Here is a 21,097-nt window from a genome sequence, read left to right as displayed (position 1 = left end):
GAGTTCAAACCCCAGTACCACCAAAAAGAAATAAAGCAAAACACACAACCTCCCCCCAAAAAACATGGCCTCTACCTACTCCATGCAGATTTGTTCTTGGACACATTTTTCATAATCGTGCAAATTCCAGGTCAAGGATCCGAGCTTTACTTATGGTAAGTTAACAAAGATGCAGCCCGGCAGCTGGGAGAAGAGGCATGGAGTAGAGCAGTGCTCCTGACAGCAAGTGGGGCAAGAGAGACTCAGCTGTTGGCACTCACCTCCTGCTCCTTTTGAATGGAAGGGAGCTTACCTGGGTCACGTTACTCTCTGGTCAAAATGATATGACAAGGCAAGGGTGTGTACCTGTGTATGAAGAAGTTTTGAGAAATGCTTAAGTGTGTATGTGAATTTGTTAATTGACAGCTCCTCCCATTACCCTCCCCCATCAGGTATCCAAATTAATCCAGAATTATGGTAGAAATTGTCATAAGTAAATGAGATTTGGTTGAAAAGTAAAAACACCATGTGAGGCAGAATAAAATAAAATTACCCTCATACTACTGGAAATAAAAGGGACGTTCTGGAGTGTTTCTGGCCACTGAAGAATGGCAACTTCACACTAATCTTATTGCTCACTTTAGTGTACAGTTTGGATGATTTTCATCAACAGTGTAATAAAAACTCGTGAATGAAACCCAACACTGCCAGTCTCCTTCAGTGGAGCCCACCTCCTCCCATAGGTGCTGAAAAGGCTGACACTGCCTTTTGCAACCTGTCTGCATAACTCAATCCTGGTCTATGAAATATAAAGGAATTTTTACAGTGGGAAAGATCTTTATCCCGGATTTAAAGAAGAGACATTTAAAGACCCTTTTATTTCTCTCTTTCCTTTTGACTTTGGATGCTGTCATGTGAAGATGTGATGCCTGGAGCTGCGGCAGCACTCGTGTGATCAGACAGCCCTCAGCCTGAAGCTGAACGCTAATGCATAAAGGAAGGTAAGAGTGGAAAGAATGAAAAGAGCTGCCAACCTAGTCCTGAGGATTCCCTACTACAGATTTAAGTAGCGAAAAGTCATTAGGTGTAAGCCACTGTTTATTTTTTTCCCCCTGCAGCTGAAAACATCTAACTGATACAAATGTTGTAAGTGCTTTCTTTGATCTTCTGGGTTTAATCTTTTCCCCACAGTCTTAACAGCTGTGGAGGTTGGAGAGACAGTGCCTATTACTGCACCACTCTGAATGCTGTGAGGTCCCGGAAAATCATTTATACTGCACAAATGCAAAAAGAGAAACAGTAGCTGGGTGCTACTCATGCCTGTAATCCTAGCTACTCAGGAGCGCAGATCAGGAGGATCATGGTGCATAGTTTTGGAGACCCTATCTTGAAAGAACCCCTTCACAAGAAAGGGCTGGTGGAATGGCTCAAGGTGTAGGTTCTGAGTTCAAACCCCAGTACCACAAAAATAAAACCCCCAAAAGAGAAACAGTAAAAAGTACTTGTGTGTTAAGTAGACATCAGCTTTCATGCTGTGAGGGACATGAAACTGTCTTCTTCCTGGGGGAGTGAGTGTGGTGGTGCCTTAAGAGGCTGAGCAGGAAGTGTTAGGATAACCTTTGGTGAAGGTCACCAACAGCAGAGTCTACAAGTGCAGCTTCCAGGTTTTAATGTTAAGGGGCCAGAAGCTTCAGAATCACGAAATTGTTGGGATTCACCAAAACTGAGTACATGCAAGCATCAGCAGGGCTGTGCTGAACTGAAAGGAAGAGTTAGACTTTAGGAAACACCTACGTTTCGATGACTTAAGCCTGGAAGTGTTGGCCTTAAAATACTTATCTTGTGTTTATGATATGTGGACCAGGATCTCGTCCATGTGAGAGGCTGTAGGTGCTCAGACCCTCCTGCTTGATGCCAGCACCCCATGGTCCATGGGTCCTTTGGCTCTGTGACAGTGGAAACTGCAGAGGTGAGGCAGAGACATGACTGCCCCTATAATGAACAACGAAGCTCTGCTGTTGAATGCCAGAGGCTGATTGCAGACAGAAATCTGTTTCTAGAAAATGGCTTCCTTTACAATTTTCTTATTTTTGGAAAAACCAAAGACAATACTTTAGTTTGCTCCTATGCCATACATGAAGCAGAGCTGAGAGACAAGGTGGAAGGGTGACGGCAATCTAACACACTGCATGTTGATTTTGAGCTTGAAGGCTGAGTCTGCAAATCGCTCAGGACACTGGCCTGCCACCTGCTAGTCAATTGCCTTTTAGAAACTCCGCTGCCCACCTCAGGCCTAGTTTCTTTGACTCCTTTAGTAAGAGGTGGACAGGATGAAATGGACCTAACATCATTTATATGGATGCCCCCAGACTGATGTTTCTTACACTGAACTCAGCCTGTGGAGGCCAATTCAGGAAGAGCTGGTTTCAGAGGTGGGCAGTTTACTCCACAGGGAAGGTGAAAGGAAGGAGCTGCAGCAGCACCCGCCCCCTCCTTCTACCTGCTGTGGCCCAGGACTTCCCTCCTAGGCTTTTGTGCTGTGTGTTGCTGCAGACCCAAGGCTGTGTTTGCAGGTCTGTGAGGCAATGCCTACTAGGGATGAAGCAAGACCTGGAGTTCTGATGGCACTGGGGATGTGCCCTTCCTGACCTTTGGTGACATAAGTGAAAAAAAGGAAATTCTTGTTTGTTCAGGCTAGCTGACTGGGATTTCCATTACTTGCCACCTGTGTCTTCATTAGCTATCTCCACAAACCTCATTGTTTCCCCTCAAGTAATTAAAATGTTTAACACAAGCATGCTAAAGAATTCTTTTGTGTAACACAAATTTATTTTGCAAATCAAATAAAATTCATTTTCAAATTTATTTTCTAGGTAAATCCAAATTTTAGGTATTAGATTTACTTACAATTCACTAGTGATATCACTTTACAATTGGGTAGAACTAACAGTTTAAATACAGTTTTCCCTGGCAGAAGTTATTGGAGTTTTTCATATTTAATTTGAACCTTCAGAAAGTGATTCAGTCACATAGAATTAAAATTTTAAATAATAAAAATACATTCACTCTGTAGACAGTAAAATATAGTGGAATATTTGCTGAAGCAATAAAAGGCTTTAGAAATTATTTGGGTTATAATCAAAGGAATGTAAGTGTAAAACTGTAGAATGATATTTTCCAAATTGAATTTCAATAAAAGGCTACACATTTTCAAATATTTTACATACATAAAGAATAAATTACTTCTGGTTAACAAGTTTTTGCTTTAGTGCCAAAAAGCTACAAATTTGATTCCATTATGTTAAAAGTCAACATTTTCTAGACCTGAGTTCTACAGTATGGCAAACATGTCATTTGTTCAACAGGATGCAGAGGTCAGCACGCAGCACAGAAGGGTGGTGGAAGGAAGTGCTTACCAATGCTCACACGGTTAACAGACAGGCAGAGTGGGAAGAAGGGGCTACAAAACCAGAGGGACGTAACATCGCAGCACAGCTACTGACTGACAGGGCCACCCAGGTCAGAGACATGTTTGCTGGGGTGCAGGATTTTTGTTTTCAAATCGTTTGGTGACAAATTCCAGCAAGACTTCTTGGTTGAGTCAAGCTTTTCTTCTTGAACTTAGGACTTTCCGACTGAGGTGCGTGGCATACTTAAGGGAAAAAAACGCACACATTCAGGTTTTGCTAGATAATTAAGCAAGAAAGTCGGCTAAGAGAATAAAACCAATACAGAAAATGTGTTTTCAGTAAGGAACTGTACACACAGAGGTTTTGCTTATCAACAGAGCAGGACAGGGGTGAAGGTGGAGTTTAGGCTCTTTAAAAAGGTAAAGGGCAGGGGAGTGGAGTGGGAGCAAAGCAGAGGAACCCGTTAGGAATGAAGAGCGCTCAGTGCATGCAAAGGAGACACCAGGACCCTGCAGGGCATGGCTTCTGCTCTGTGTACTTGACAGTGCTTCCTTCCCCCTTGTGGGCTGGTGGGGAAGGGGAGTAGGGAGACAGTGTTAATTTTCCCCTGTGCATTAGGTTGGTACCCATTAGGTTTTGCCAAACATCTTTCCACTTTATACTTCTAATACCCAATTTCTTAAGGTGCTCTGAAATTTTTTTTTTTTGGTGGGCCTGAGGTTTGAACTCAGAGCTTTGCACTTGCAAAGCAGGCACTCTACTGCTTGAGCCACATCTCCAGTCCGTTTTGTTCTGGTTATTTTGGAGCTGGGGGTGGGGGGAGTGTCTCTTGAACTATTTGCCCTTGCTGGCTTCAAACCAAGATCCTTCCAATCTCAGCCTCCCAAGTTGCTAGGATTACAGGTGTGAACCACCAGTGCCCGGATGGGGATCTAAATTCTCATAGCACAGGTTCTTTGAATAGACACAGAAAGTGTCTAGTCATAGCATGCCCACAGATGTCCAAGCCAGAAGTATTGTATTTTGGGCACAACACTTTTCAAATACATTTTACTAAAGGGAATGCAGCCCTGAGCCCCACAAAGGCCAGATATGCATGCCCTCCACATGCTCAAAAGGACAGTTCATTGTCCCCAGAGTCCCCAAAAGGCTGTTCTGTGCTGCAAAGAACTGTGCAACCCACACCACTAGGAGAGATGACATAGGAATGCTTCCAGCAGATGCAAGAATGTCACTCCACCATGTTATTTAAAAGGTATTTGTGCCAGGTGCTGCTGGCTCACGCCTGTCATCCTAGCTACTCGGGAGGCAGAGATCAGGAGGATTGAGGTCCAAAGCCAGCCCAGGCAAATAGTTCATGAGACCCTATCTTGAAAAAAGCCCATCAGAAAAAAGGGCTGGTGGAGTGGCTCAAGGTGTAGGTCCTGAGTTCAAATTCCAGTACTGCAAAAAAAAAAAAAAAGGTATTTGTGAGCAGGATGTAAGGCTACTTTTCTGTTTCAAACCTATGCAAGGTCAGTGCTTACTTTGAAACCATAATTGCATATGGGTTTTCATTTTGGAGGTGTGACGTATGGTAAGAGTGCCTGAGCTTCAGGCTCTTGCTCCAAGCTCTAACAAAAGCTGTTGTGACCCCATGCCTCACTGGGATGTCATTCTCACAGGCATTCCATTAGTAAGGCAACTGTGAATGGGCATTCTTTTCTGGGACCCTCTCCTTGAAAGGGGAAGAATATATTGATAAAATATTAAGTGGTTAAGACAATTTTTGATTTACCTACAAAGGATTAAATTATATTACAATCTGGGGGCTGGCAGAGTGACTCAAGTGGTAGAACACCTACCTAGTAAGCCTGAGTCCCTAAATTCAAACCCCAGTACCTCCACAAAAAATTATTTTTCAATTTGAAACTGTTATCACTAATACAAAAATACTTGACTTTCCTATTATATAGTGCTCAGAATCTTCAGTTTACAGTAATGTTTTCTAAAAAGGCAATGACTTAGCACTTTTTAAAACTTGGAAATTACATCCAAAGGACAAAAGGTAACATTTTTACCCATGTGGCTGGAACAGTGACAATGGGTAACTTATTCTACCACTCTGATCAGGAATCCTCATGTGGTTCCTCCACTGCCCCAGACTGTGGGCTCCATGCAGGTGGGGAAGGTCCTGGCAGCGCCACTCCTTCCAAAACGCTGACTCTCACCCACCAGTCAGAGATTTCAATCAGAAAAGAATCTGCTTCTCCAAAATAACCCTAGCTGTGTCTAGGATTTAGGGTAGGTGTGAGGAAGTCTTTAGCAACAGGAAGAAGCAATCGAGATTAGGCTGAGGCCGGGGGATGATAGTTCTCTCATTTGGGGAGCTTCAATATAAGCAGGTCATAGGCAAAGTTGCATTCAATAGCATCATGAGTTTCACTGCAAAGTGTGCATGCTATCTAGATACCTTACCTCACGGGAGGAAAGCTGAGTGCCCTCACCCCACATATAAAAGCAGATGAAGACCAGAAGGAATAGACCGAACCACAAACTGAAGCAGAGTTCTATGCTGAGAATTAGATAATGCCACAAATAGTGCTCTCAAATTATAAGGGTAAAGGAAGGAGAAAGGGAAATCTAGCTTTCTAAGAAATAAAGGAAGCTGGGCATGGTGGAGCATACTTATTATCTGTGAACTCAAAGAGGCTGAGGCAGGAGGATCATGAGTTTGAGGCCAGTCTGGGCTATCCAGAAAGAGACCTTATCTGAAAAAACAAAACAACAAAAAGAGAGGTGAAAAAGTCCCTGTTACAATTACAATGCTTCATCAGGCAACAAGATTTTCTAGCTGGAAGGCACATTAAAAATAACCTTAACTTGCTAAGACAGTGGAAATCAAGAGAAAAAAGCCTCCTTTAGGTGTATTAGTACATTATTGACACACCAACCAACTACAACAGTCGCAACACAGGCACAGGAAGTAGCAGACGTCAGTAGGGAAGGAGGAGTTGGTGTTCTGGGTTGAATTCACTAATTCTTCAGCACGTAAAGTCTCTGTGCCTGGTACATGGAAATCCCAAATTCTCTATGTGACAAAATATTTAAAATTGAAGAAACTTATACAGATATTTACTTTGGTATGCACCACAGGTTAGACAAGTTCATCAGTTTAGCTGAGTAGACTCCAACTCATGGTCCACACCACTCAGTCCTAAACACAACTAAACAGAGAAGATGTGATGAAGGACTGTGGAATCTTTACCTTGGTTGTATACCCACAATTCACATAAAAATAAAAATATGCATTAAGTCAAAATCAGGAACAAAATTTGAAACAAGAAAACAAGGACAAAAATCTGGTATTCTTTAAGGCAAAACAATGGCAATCTCCTTAAATAGACTTTATTACATCCACAGGCGATAAAATCCCAATGCTACCGTCAGGCATGTGAATACAGACCCTGTAAAAAAAAATAATTGAGAGTACTGTTAGTTGTATCAACAGATACTTGAAGGAACTTTCTTTTTAAACACTCATGAGATATCATAAGCTATCTAGAGGTGATTTAAAGTGTACTTGACATCTATTAAGAACACATAAGGCTGGTTATGGTGGTACATGCCTGTAATCCCAGCTCTTGGGAGACGGAGGCAGGCATACCGTGAGTTTAAGGCCAACTTGTGTTTTAAACACTGTCTAAAACACAAGCAAATTCCAAAAACCAACCTGAAAAAAATGTAAGTTTCTTTTGATATATACATTTTCATTCCCTATTTTGGCTCAAAAATTTGAAAAGCAAAATAACTCCTTAAAAGAATTGTCACCAATGGAAGCAGAAAGTTACAACTCAAACGCCTTCCATTTTATCCATCAGATGTTCCCTGTATTTAATTTCACTAAAATCATTCACTGATAGCATCTTATCAAATGTAGGACCCCATCGAAAGTAAAATACACCACTTAAAAAATTTATTACTGGATGCTAGTGGCTTAGGCCTATAATCCTAGTTTCTTGGGAGGCAGAGTTCAGGAGGATTGCAGTTCAAAGCCAGCCCTGGGCAAACAGTTTGGGCGACCCTACCTAGAAAATACCCAGCCCAAAAAGGGCTTGCGGAGTGGCTCAAGTGGTAGACTGCCTACCTAGCAAGGGTGAGGCCCCAAGTTCAAGTCCCAGTACCACCAAAAAAAATATTACTCAAAGAGGAAAAAGTGCAAATTACAGTATGATGCTCCATCTATTGAAAATTATAAGATACTTTCCAATTTAAAAGATGTTAAAACATGAAAAAAAAAAAGTCAGTGAAATGCACTACCTGTCATGGACTCATTTTATAAATTTGATGTATTTTCTTTTCTGGTTGTTTTAAATACTTAGATATAAACCATTTTACCTGCTAAGTATTTGATAGTATCAAGCTTGTGCACCTCAAGCATGGTTTTGAGGCCAGCAACCTCAGTTTCTATCTTCCTGTCTGTCTGGGTCAGGGCCCGGTCTTGCTGGGCGTGCTTTAAAACAAAGAGGTTCAGACCATTAGAGCATCTGGGTGTGCTGTCTTCTCTGCTGTCTTCTTGGTCAGGTACAGTCACAGGGCAGCCTGGGGGAACTAGGAGCCTGGGTTTAGTCTTGGTTCTATGATCTTCACACAAGTTGCACTGCCCCAAACCGGTAAATCATGCCTTTTCCCCTTCTGTTTTGAAAAAGGGAAAAGTACCATTGGTCCTGCCAAAAATTAAAAATTTAAGATCTCTCCATTTCTTGTTATTTGTTAATCATTCAGATTTAAACTTTCATTAAGATCACTTTTTTGTTAAGTTCAAAAATGCTATGACACGGAACTTCTGGGTACATATGTGGAAGGACTGGGAGTGGGGCTCCAGCCGATACTTGAATGGTTGTGCTCAGGGCAAAATTATGCACAATGGCCAAAAGACAGAGGTGTCCACTGTCAGTGTCATGTCCACTGACAGGAATCAACACATCCTTAAAAAGGAACATGTTCTGTCATGTGCAACAATGAGGATGAGCCATGAAGACATTCTGCTAAGTGAAACAGGTCAGCCACAAAAGACAAATACTGTATTCTGTAAGTCCACTCACATGAGGTCGTCTAGACTAGTCAAATTCATAGAGAAAGTAGAATGGAGGTCCAAGGGTCATGGGAGGAGGGAATGGGGAGTTAAGTATTTAAGGGTTACAAAGTTTCCAGTATATTTTACCACAATGAAAAAACTCCATGAGATCACTCCTGCATATCTTCTTGTAACACATCCAAACAAGCAACCGTTAGCCATGCATGGGATGCATAAAAAGGCAAAGCATTAGTCTCATTTCTTACCAATTCCACTATTTCTGTCTTCAATCCCAGCAGCTTCTTTTCATTCAATGAATACTGAAATGAATACATAAGATAGGTGAGATTCTGATCTACTCCTGTCTCTTCTCTGGTGTCTTAAATATTCTGGTTTCAGTACTTCCTAGAATGCCAAACACCAGAAAATCACCTCTAGGACAGAGGACCCTGCAGCCCCTTTCTTTTTATCTGTAACTTGAGGCTTCTCTCATATACTCTCTCATTGCTCTCATGAGTGGATTCCTTTTTGTCACCTGCCACTATCTCTGCTATGTTTTTTTCTTTTCATCTCTTCTTTGTGGTATTTCTAGCCCCTTCCCCCATTAGAACCACATTTCCTGGACCTGTTTAGACGGATGCTGCACCACATGCCTTTTGGCTTCAAGGGGGTTGAAAATGGTGGAGAACCAATTTAATTTAGGAGGTCTCCCATCATAACTACAAACAAAAAGGTCACCCGTGAGGCTCACAGAAAAGACAGGAAACAGTGTAATGTCGGGAAAAATTAGCTCCAAGATATTACGTGACAAAGACACTGTATTGTGTGTATAAAATAGAACATAAATTCAAGAAATACACTAAGCTATCACATGTCGATTTTAATAATAAACCAAAACCAAAAGCCCACTTGGGGATAATCACAAACCAGTGTTGCTACAAGAACTGGTAAGTTCTACCCACAATTAAGATGGCTTATTGCCTTGGCTATTAATGTCAGTGAAAAGGTTTAGTATAGTCTTATTGACACTAAAATCAAAGTCAGACATATTTCCTTAATAGCGGGCATTATGATTAACTAGCAAATGACAACCTATGGTTCAAACGAAGATGTTTAAAGCCTAAATTAACATTGTTATAGGAGAAAAAGTTAATACTCTGTATATCTAGAAGATTTCTAGCTATAAACTGTTCCTGTAGAACTATGAGAGAGATAGAATGTAAAAACAGCAGTGCTTAGAAGTAAAATCAAAACCCCCAAAACTCTCAAACTCCAAACTAAGAGCCAGTCAAAAGAATAAAGAACAATGCCCTGTTATGTAAGGCAGGGTTTCAGACCAGGTGAATGCTATGCATCAGATCACCACCAGAGGGTAGGGTGGAGCTGGGTGCGCTATATACCTTTAAGTGCTACACAGCAGTGACACTAATTTATCCAGTAGGGAAAGGCGTAAGTCTTGACATTACCACAGTTTTTAAAATAACACCTCTGTTGCTCCATCAGCCTCAAAACAGTTTATAAGCTAAACTGCTTTTGAAAAGCTGCCAATATCACCCGGCTTTTTTTTTGTGACACTGGGGATTAAACCCAATGCCTTGCACATGCTAGGCAAGTATTGTACCCACTGAGCTACACCCCCAGACCTAACTGAGTTTCTGAATTAGTATCATAGCTTTATCAAAAGAATGAGAAGGTCAAGTAGCTCATCTTCATCAACATATGCTCAATACACACTAGTACAATGATGTCCAGCCCTGTGCTCCAGAGTAATCTAAAGTTAGAACTACCAAGAACACCCTAGTAAATCACAGAAATTCACACCCTGTATTTCTCAGTCTTCTAGATGCATTTCTTCCCAGCTTGGTTAGCTCTAGGCATACATTATCTTCCTTAATCTAGTAAATGCAGAGTTCTCCCTAAAAACACAACCGTGTGGAAAAGCTAACTAAGAGTTTCTCTTCTTCTAGACACTAGTCAAATGCTGGCAGTCATTAAACAGTTCAGAAATTCTTGGTGATTTAATCTTCATGGCTCAAAAGTACTGTAAGACTAGAAAATGGGTAACATGGGCATAATAACTATTTTGTATGACAAAGCTCAATGTAGCTTTTGAAATCCAGCAGCAGTTCCAAACACAATTATGTATTTGACTTTCAGTGTTAGTTTCATTTGTCATTACAGTACATTTTGATTAAGGGCAAATTGTGAAAAATGACAAGATGACATGTGTATCTAGTTCATGCTAGTGAAAAATGCTCCATATGCCCTATTTCTCATTACGCTAACAATAAAGAAAGGTACCTAACTGTGTTACCAAATCTGAAGAAAGACTAAGCAGTAAGACAGGTGAATACCAAACAGGTAAAACAGTCTCTAGAGGCAGGAGCAGGGTGCATAGGCAGGGGTATCACAGTTGCCCAGCATGAGTTGGGTTCCACCCCCAGCACAAAACAAAGACAAAACCAAAAATCTACTAGAGACAACCCATATATCTTCTCATTGTATTTAAAAGACAATATGGAAGTATGTTTTAATCTTGAAATTCTGTGTAGAATTCAAGATTATTTAACATTAATAATTTAATATTACTCAAGTCTGAAATAATCAACTTATGCAAAATTAGGGCCTGTAGAGATTTAAGTCAGTATTAAATAGGTTAACATTGAATTTAATGTCTTTATTATTGTCTATGTAACACATAATCTACTATCTCTGAAATAAACCACAAAAGGCTCAAATTTGATTTGACCAAAAATTTAATTTTAATATTACTTTTGAGAGCATCAAATTTAAGCCCTATGACAAAATATAATTAAAATAGTGTCTCACACTGGTAGATGTATAAATGTTTACCAGTACTTGTGACCTGCATATGAACTTCAACTCAAACAAGCATCCCATCTTGAAGAGAGATTAATTCATAATCTGCTTTTAAAGAAGGAACATACCAATTCTTTTACTCTGCTCTTTTCTAGATTGAAGTCTAATTTGGTATCTGTTCGGGCTTTGAACACTTCATCCTGGTCAGAGGACAAATGACAAAAAAAGAGAGAAATTCAAAGTAAGAAATCCAAATCTTGAGGATACAAAGCATGCAAATGGGGCCACCTGCTTCTTGGGTGATCCAACCCCGGGAAGGATACAGCCCTCTGGAGCCTTTGGAGGAATGGAGCTAGGGCCCAATGACATCAGGGGACTGTGGATAAGCCATGCTCAAAGTCAGCTGTCTGAGGTTTTCCTAGTTAGACTTGCAAGTGACCCCTTCTGATGGCCAAGCCGGGGGTTACTGCTGCCTTTACCCTCAAGACTCCCCATATCATCTCCCGCCTGGACTTTACGAATACAGTAGTTCTTAGACCACCGTGGAAAGCAAAGACAGACTCAAACAACCAAAACATTAAATTGCGGTTTAAGTAAAGCCTTCTCTCAAACACATGGCATTTTCTAAAGGCAGTCTCTTCCATCTGGCTAGAAAAATCTAGATTAAAAAATGATTTAGGTGGGCGTGGTGGTACACACCTGTAATACCAGCATTTGCAAGGCTGAGGCAGGAGGATCACGAGTTTGAGGCAAGCCTGGGCTACGTAGTAAGATCCTATCTCAGAAAGAAAAAAGGATGTAATTCCTCCTAAAACATAATTTTCTTAATGAATCTGAATACAGATACTGGTAATTTATTCAATGGCTGTGTTCTTCACTAAATCTTCCACTGTGTACTTTTCAAGCATATTACACAAACATCCCACAGAAAATTAAGTTTTTAAGAACATATGATGTATTTCTGACATTATATTAATAAGTTTATATAATTATAAATAAGTTTGCAAACAGGAAGTAGGATCTTACCATTACTTGCTGCTTTAACTGGTCTAGTTCAAGTTTTATTTTCTAAAAACACATTAAATAGAAACAAGTCAAGGATATATTTAGAAAGAAGGAAAGTATATAACAGTAAATATTACAACATGTATTTATGCACAGGTTCTCCAACTTCTTCCCTCGCTTGCCACAAACTGGGCTATGTTCAGAACACAGAACTGTCAGGAGTACTAAAATGTACAGGTAGATTTTGAAATTGTTTTAATTCATCTTAGAGATTACATAAAATTTGTAACACATTTGCCTTCATTGATCTTTAATATCCCCTGCAGGTTTTCTTTTCACTAATTCTGTCCTTAACTAGCTGATTTCAAGGATGACTTTGAGAGTTCAATGGGCAATAAATGGCCTTCCCTTCTGGGGCTCTAAGTAAGACTGAAAATAAAAGCAAGATGCAATGAGAGTTCTTAAATAATATGCCATACTTTTAAAAAGGGAAGGAATATTTTGTAGCACCATTTATTCATAACAACCAAAAACTGGGAAGAATTCTGATACATAGCACATGAGAATGGTCTGCATAGTCACATAACACCACAGACAATGGTGTGAAAAGATCTACTGTTACAAGGCATGCTGCAAGCTTTCAAGAAACAAAATCAGCCAGGACAGTGGTTTCTTCCTGTTATTAACACATTTTATGAGTAGCTCTGAAGTTTTACCTCATTTTCTGCTCTGAGGATGGAAAATTCACTCTTCTCCAAAATAATCATATCCTTCTTCACGTTAGCAATCTTAGACATAATTTGCTGAAGAGTGATTTCCTAGGAAAATGGAAACAAAACATAATCTAGCTCAGCCCCCAAACCCACCTGCTATTGCCTTTACTTGCTATCATATTAATGAGAAACTACAAGAATGGGGACAAGAAGGAGTTCAGTGAGGTCACCCACCATTCCAAAAGGAGAAAATGAACGATCACACATACATACACATCAAGTGAATCACAGGCAAGCGGTGGAGGGGCTACACCTCAACAGCATGTGTGTGCTCATGGCCACCCCTCTGTTTGTTAGACACTTGACCAGAACAGTGAGCTTTCAAGCAGGATGAGTCTATGACAGTTGACTAAATAGCTTTGAATAAATATTTCTATGGTTAAAATCAGTATATACTTTTTTTTTTTTAGCAGTACTAGGGTATGAACTCAGGGCCTTGTACTTGATAAGCAAGTGTCTCTAGTCCTTTTTGCTTTACTTTATTTTTTAGATAGGGTCTAGTGCTTTTTTGCCTGGCGGTGGCCTTAGACTGTGATCCTCTTACCTTTGCCTCTTGTCTAGCTAGGATTACGGACATGTCCTCCCCCACCATGCCTGGCCCGTTCTTTGAGATTGGTCTCACTATTTTTTTTTTTTCCTTCCCCAAGCTGGACTCAAACCTTGATCCTCCCAACTCCAGCCCCTGTGTTGCTAGGATTACAGGCTTGAGCCATCACACCGGCCCTATTACATACTTTTCAACAGAATATTATTTTAAAAATTATACTATCATTTATTAAAACTAAGTGCTTGAGGCAAACCTGGGCTACATAGAGATGCTGTCTCCATAAGAAAAAAAAGGGTAGTATAACTCCTAGAACATAATTTTCTTAATGAATCTGGATACAGAGATGGGCAATTTATTCACTGACTGCGTTCTTAGCAAAATCTTCCATTGTGTACTTTTGAGGCACATTACACAAACATTCCACAGAGTTAAGTTTTAAGGACCTATTATGTATGTTCTTATATTCTTATACACATCAGCTTGACTGCCCCTCTGAGCTAACCTGCTGCACTTTGGTGACCATGTCCTTGCAGATGGTGTCCATGTTGGCATCCATGATGTTGACCAGGGCAGATACAATGGTTTCTGCTTGTTGTGTTGTAAACCCTAAGCAAGTGCATAAACAAAAATAACCAGACTTAAAGAACTGCAGTTGTCAGGAAGAAAACCCAGTCCACAGCAAATGCACACATTCCTACGAATTCAGAAGAAAGAAGGAGTGTGGCAGGGGTGTGAGGAGTTAAGAGTTGCAGGCTGCTGGTGTCTGTCTCTCTGACCAGTAGCAAACGTCTGCTCATCATCTCTAATGTCCTCCAAGCTAAGTTGTCAAAAATCTTGTTTCCAGAGAACATTTAGTGTCAAGTGAGAAATGAGAAAGATTCAAAATTACAGATACAATGATGATTGTTTTGGTAATTTAACAAAGATTCACAGTAATGTTTGTTTTCTTCTTTATTTAAAAAAAATTTTTTGGCAGTACTAGGGAATGAACCCAGGGTCCCATGCATGCTAGGCAAGTGCTCTACCACTGGACTACATACCCAGCCCTTATTTTCTGCTTTATATATCTCTGTATTCTCTAATTTTCTACAGTGGATAGTTTCTTTAATTTTTAAAATGCATGCTAATAAAAATAATAATTTTCTTAAGAAGGAAAGCTCAATTACTATATTTCACATAAATCAGATTATTGACTACATAAAGGTAAATAATCTAGCTATTAGTTAATGTTAAAAGACAAAAATCAGTTCTTTCACTTTTCCTCCACAATTCTATTTTGGGGCACGCACATAGAAAACAAGAAATTCTTTGATGCTCAATAAATGATGGAAGTGATTTGAATGAAATGTATGCTCAGCAAGTCAACTCAGCACTGCTGCTGTTTTTAATAACTTTAAGACTGTAAGTTATGGACTGGAGGTGTGGCTCAAGTGGTAGATGGCTGCTTTGCAAGCACAAAGCCATGAGTTCAAACCCTAGTCCTAACAGATACAAAAAAGCAAAAGGATTATAACTCACAACTCATACTAGAAAGTAGGAAAACGTCTCCTTATCAATTTAATTTTAAATTCCCTAATTCTCATTTCCACTTTTCTCTTTTAGATTCTGAGCTGAAAGAAGTTTTGGTGAAAAGGGTTACTGTTTCAAGTTTGACCAAAAAACCAAACCAAACCAAACCTGCACAAATATATGGCATTTGGTAATTTTTCTGAAGTACACTATGTACATTATTTTAGTTAATACTCAGAAGGATCTTAGGATTCTTACTATATCCATGGTACGACTGAGAACTGAGCAGGGGAAAGGACTTCCATGGCTACACAACTGGAAGCTGGCAGCTGAACCCAAGAGCAGGCTTGAACCCAGGGCCTCTGACTACGTCACACATGCAGAGTGACTCACTGTGGTGCAGTCTCAGGTGTGTAAAGCACATTTACAGAGGAAGCTTTTCAAGTACAAACATGGCTAGCTACTTGGTGAAGTAAACACAGATACATTTGTTTCAAAGGCATAATTTAGATTAATTTGACATTCTGATTGAGATGTATGTCCCACAGAAGAGAGAATCCTAACTGGTAAATGTGTCTGAATGTGACAGGTGTGAGAATACACCTTATACTCTAAATGCACTTAGTGAATGACATACAGGCCAGAGTAGTCTTTTCTATTGGTAAATCAACAGCAGTAAGCAAAACTGTTAGCCAGAATAGTAAAAAGAGCACAGGAAACTGCAGGGATCAATAACTGCTGCTCAGCAATGTTTCCATTTCATAAAAGTTGAACAGCACACTGCATGCAGAGTAATGGAACTACACTTTGAGCTACAGACCCAGATGTCACAGGAATCATTGTGTTTTGCTGACTTGTGTCTAAATTTCTATCTATGACCCTCTACTTCAGTGGTGAAATTAAAAAAAATTCACTTTACTTTGACAAAGAGAAAAATGTGTAAAAGTTTCCTCTGTATTAACAAGGCAAAAATATTCTTAAGCAAAAAATGAGGACTTAAAAAAGAGACCAACTGAAAGTTTGCCTTAGACCTAAACACCAAAGAGAAATATGAGAAAATAAAGGAAGCCACCAAGCAGCCCCGATTGCTCGTGCTACTCTACGGCCAGGAGCACTGAGGGAGGATTACCATTTCCTTCCAGGAGGCACACTAAGGCATGGGTGTCAAAGTAGAGCTTCCGATTCCCAGCAGAGTTGAAATTTCTCCATCTGTGCTCCAGCTGGAGGCACACAGCAGACAGGCTTAGCTCTAGAGGGGAGAGGAGAGGAAGTCCACAGCAGACTTAGTGCTAAATAAAGCAACTCAGCACCCCCAAAGCCTACCTAGATTTTAATAACTTTTTTGGGGGGGGGTGGTCCTGGGTTTTGAACTCAGGGTCTCACACTTCCTATGCAGGTGCTCTACCACTTCAGCCATGCCCCAAGCTCTTGTTTGTTTTAGTTATTTTTTTAGGTAAGGTCTGTGTTTTTCCCAGGGACCAGTCTCAGTCCACAATCCTCCCAAGTATGGTCTCCCTTGTAGCTGGGATCACAGGCTTGTGCCACCATACCGTTTATAGATTGAGATGGCCTCTCTAACTTTTTGCCTTGGTTGTCTTGAACTGTGATCCTCCTAATCTCCACCTTATAGGCTTGAGCTACTGCTCCTCGCCTTTTAATAACCTTGCAATGGAGATACAACTCACTACACAATTCACCCATTTCAAGTGCAGAATTCAATTGTTTTCAGTATATTTACAAATTGTTCAACTGTCCCTAATCAACTTTGGACCACTTTCTTCACCTCAAAATGAAACCGCACCCTTTAACCATCACCCTCCAATTTCCCCAGCCTTTTCTCATGCTCCCAATCACTACCTAGACAGCCACTGATCTATTTCCTGTCTCTACTGTCTGCTTTCTCTGAGAGTTCACATAAATGGAATCACACAATGTGTAGTTTTGTGATTGGCTTCTTTCACTTAGCATGTTCTCTAGGGCTACTGAGTTGTACAAAAATGTCAGCCCTTTATTTCTTTGTATTGCTGAGTAATATTCCATTTTACAATTAAATCAAATTTTGTTCATCCACTCATTAGTTGAGTAACACAGGTTGTTTCCATTTCTTGGCTATTACGAGTAGTCCTGTGGACACTATGTTTTCAGTTCTCTCTAGCATATGTCTAGGCGTGGAGTTGCTGAATCACATGGGAACTCTATGTTTAACTGTTTCAGGAGTTGCTCAATGGTCTCCAAAGTCAGTGCTCCACATTACATTCCCAGCAGCTGTGTCTGAGACTTCCAATCTCTCCATAGCTTCACCATCACTTGCTATTATCTGTTCTTTAGTCATAATCATAGTGGTGTCTCCTTGACTTGCATTTCTCTGATAGCTAAAATGCTGGACATCCTGTCATGTGTTTACTGGATACTTGCATATCTTCTTTGGAAAAACATCTTTTCAAGTCTTTGGCCTATTTTTAAGTAGGTTTTTTTTTGTTAATATTGAACAGAAAGAGTTCTTTACATATTCTAGATCCAAGTTCCTTATCAGATGATAATTTGCAAATATTTTTTTTTTTTTTACAATCCAGTGTCTTTTGAAGTACAAAAGTTCAATTTTGAACACAAGGTCCTCACCCAGGCACTCAAAGCCCTTCCTATTTCAGCTTCCTAGCTGTCTAACCTATTTTGTTTTCTGTACTTGCATGCCTTACATCTGGCTTGAGCCACTTTCCCAGTTGTTACATTTTTAGCATGCTTTTATATCCTTCTTCATTGAATTAGGCAATTTACCAAGCACACATTATGATCCAGCCTGGCACTGTTACAGTTTATAGTTCTTTCTGCTTCCTCCACCTAGGGGAGGGAGCTGTCTTTATTGCTCCCTCATTTGTATTCTCAGCTCAGTACAGGTAGCTGTGTTACCGCACTTATTACTTTATTTCTGCATTTGTATCATCTAGTAGTCCAAGCTGTCTAAGAGCACCACTCTTAGTCACTTTTTATTTTTAGTGTCTAGCAGAGGGCCTGGTATACAGCAAGCCGGGAATAATGTTTTATTTTCTGTAATTGAACTATCATGACTTCTAAGATCTGGATTATGAAGCTTCCTAGAAACTTTGAGACCAACTCCTTTATCCTCTTCACCTTAAATCTTCCCTTTTCACCTAAAGGAGCTCACCTAAATCTGATAACCTTTTTTTTTTTTCATCATTGATCTCCAGCCCAGGAGTAGAGTTGGCATCCTCAGGAAGAGACCCAGAATGTCTGCCCAGCACAGCACAGGCTTAGCTCTAGAAACTGGTGAGTGAATGATTGAGAGCACTTGCCAAGGGACCCTCTAAGGCCACCTTGCCCCAATAGAACTGTGCTGGACTGTCCATTGGATCAGAGAGCTTGAAGACACGAATGTAGAACGGCTTGTGAGAAGTGACACAGTCCTTGTAGTCCCAAATTCCTTGTTTCTAATAATAACATAATGATTCATATAATTTAAAAAAATGAGCAACCTCTTAGCCTCACCCACATTTACACATCCACAAAACGAAACAAAAAACAATCACACCACTACTTTCTAAGTGAGAGCTAAGGTCATTTTGGTACACACACACACACGTAAAATATATACATATTTCCAAAACCCACTGGAGCCAAAAATAGCAAGCTTATTTCAAAGAAACACTATCTTGTGAAAAGTGGGGAAAAGGGCTGGCCACTTCCCACTTGGCACTCCACTCCTGTTGAAGGGAGTGTCATCATGCCTTGGGTCAAAGACCAACACCAGAGGACACAGCAGTACTCTGAATTCCCACTAATAAGCAGGAAGCAAGTGATTTTAGAGACTAACAGAGTAGCATGTAATTCTCCTTCCTGGGGACCTTCAGCATAGCAAAGGGTATTGAAAACCCACAATTACAAGAGAGGTCCAATGTTGGCCTTGACAGATGAAGAAACCACAGACAAGCTTCCTTCTCATACATCTGTAAGTGGCCTACTAAGAACCTCACACACCAAGCAAACGCTGGGCTGAGAATAGAGGACCAAAGAGCTCATTAGCTGATGGCTAGTGGGCAGACGTGCTTCCTTCCATCTCCCTGTTTTTCTGCATCTATCCTCATTTTATGACTGAAGAGTGAGGTCTTTGACGCCAGCAAACCAACAGGAAAGAAACTCTTCATTTGCCCACTCTTGAGTTATAAGAGGAAAACAAATTGAAAGTTAATGCCTTGTGAAAAGCACAGAGAAATGCAAAATACAGAAATAAAGACCAAACCCATCTACGGGTCTTAATTCCTGCAGGACACCGACATAGCGTTCACTTCTCTCTCCCCCGCCATCCCGTGTCTAAAACTTCCTTCACTTTGTTTCTCCCCCAGTCAATGGAATTCTTAAGTTCTAGATGCAGCCAACACACACTGAGCATTTCTGTTGGAAAAAAATATGAAAAAAAAATGTGGTTACTGATGGCTCTGAATGGCTATGCAATGATCACCCAAAGTGATACCTGTGTCAAGTTTGTACAATATTTTTATCAGTACATTGCTTGGAGCAAAATTAAGCCTGATTACTTCTCTAATCCTACCCAGGGCAGTGGTCGCCCTCCCTTCCTTCACGTATTTAATAAATGCTCCCTTCTCAAAGAAACCCATTCTGATCACCCTATTTAAATTCACAACTGGAGGTCTACTCCACCTCCTATTCCTTAGTCCCTGTATTTTTTCCTTTAACACTTATCAAATTATGCTGTAAAAATATATGCATAAAGCATACACAAATCACACACGTTTTACTGCATCTCCTCCGTTCAAATGAAGCTGCAGAGGGAAAAGATGTTGTAGAAAAGCGCCAGGCACAGAATGCGCGCTAGTGGTCCCTGAATATTCAGTTTGCAATCAAATTGTAAAGCAATCCCTCGGCTCCCCAGGGCTGCTCTCCTCCGACATGCACCCCCTTTCTCCAGGGGCGCCACGGACCCAACAGACCACACCTGCAACAAGGTGAACACTGGAGCGGGGCACGCACCGCGTTCCAGGCGGTTATTAAAACGTGAGGGCAGCCACCTGGTGGCGGGGACTTCCAGCCTCGGCTCTGCTGACGCGACTAGCCCAGGGTTCCACCCCTGAGCGGGAGGAGCCCGGTGACCTCGGCTGACCCGCCCTCGGGTTCCACCCGCCCCGCCATCCCGGCCCTCACCTCTCCTGCAGGAAGCGAGGGCAGCCGCGGGGCCCCGGCCCAGGTGAAGGGTGCCTGCCGCGCCCGCGAAGCCTGACGCGCTCCTCCACGCGCCGCAGCGTCCGGCCGCGGGGACGGCCAGCCCGGGCCGCGAGCGCTCCCAGTCGGTCAGCGGCCGGCGCGGGGCAGCGGCGGCCAGCCGTGGGGAGGGCACAAGCAGGAGGAGGAGCAGCGGGGAGGCACGTGACGCGCCGCCACCGGCCGCCCGGGCGCGGGTCCGCAGCGCCCCCAGCCCGCCGGGCAGCAGGGAGAGGCCGCGACGCACCGCAGCTCCGCGGCTGCCGGGACTTCCGCAGCAGCCCGCGGGCAAGAAGAACAGGAGCCGACGACGGCCCGGCGGGCGCTTCGGCCTCTCTTCCGAGACCGAGCCGTAGTCCATCACCGAGCCGGTCACAGGCCCGGGCGCGCGCTCATGGCACTCGCTCGCGGCCCGGGTCCGCAGTCAGACGGCAGCGCGAACCGCCCGCCCATTCCGGCTGGGTGCGCGCCGGAGCTAAAGCCTTGCCATAGCCCCGCCCAGCAAGTGGCCCCGCCCACAGTTGTAACCACGCCCCTCTCCTGGGCAGCCCCGAGGCCCGACCTGCTAGCACTTCTCGGAAACCTAGAGAGTTCAGTTCTGCCATAATTTACATATTCATTACACTGCTGTCCTTAAAAATGCTTATGACTCCGCTGTCCTTGGGAGTCCTGTGAAAAGTCCCTGGCCACCAGACTGCCCTGGATTTTACTGATTACGCCTGTCCTAAGTCCCCTACAATGTGACTCCGGTGCATCTTAAAGGAAT

The 21,097-nt window shown here is 41.8% G+C and overlaps 1 protein-coding gene across 2 annotated transcripts; it reads right to left on the bottom strand.

Moving 5' to 3' along the window:
• Nucleotides 1–2,786: 2,786 nt before the first annotated feature.
• On the bottom strand, nucleotides 2,787–20,799 carry Mcur1 (mitochondrial calcium uniporter regulator 1). 2 transcript variants are annotated; one of them, XM_020176524.2, is made up of 9 exons: nucleotides 20,275–20,795; nucleotides 16,229–16,348; nucleotides 14,093–14,196; nucleotides 12,987–13,088; nucleotides 12,292–12,333; nucleotides 11,394–11,465; nucleotides 8,712–8,765; nucleotides 7,767–7,881; nucleotides 2,787–6,835 (listed from the first exon to the last, which is right to left on the bottom strand). In XM_020176524.2, exons 1-9 carry the CDS (start codon nucleotides 20,690–20,692, stop codon nucleotides 6,780–6,782), a joined length of 1,083 nt encoding a protein of 360 aa, XP_020032113.1. In that variant the 5' UTR covers nucleotides 20,693–20,795; the 3' UTR covers nucleotides 2,787–6,779. The 2 variants fall into 2 exon arrangements, with proteins under 2 accessions (XP_020032113.1, XP_073938982.1); XM_074082881.1 differs by lacking the exon at nucleotides 7,767–7,881 and having other exon boundaries at nucleotides 20,275–20,799.
• Nucleotides 20,800–21,097: the final 298 nt, after the last annotated feature.

This window comes from Castor canadensis, chromosome 8, assembly GCF_047511655.1.
Source record: "Castor canadensis chromosome 8, mCasCan1.hap1v2, whole genome shotgun sequence".
Lineage (NCBI taxonomy): Eukaryota > Metazoa > Chordata > Mammalia > Rodentia > Castoridae > Castor > Castor canadensis.
This window is presented reverse-complemented; position numbering and strand designations above follow the sequence as displayed.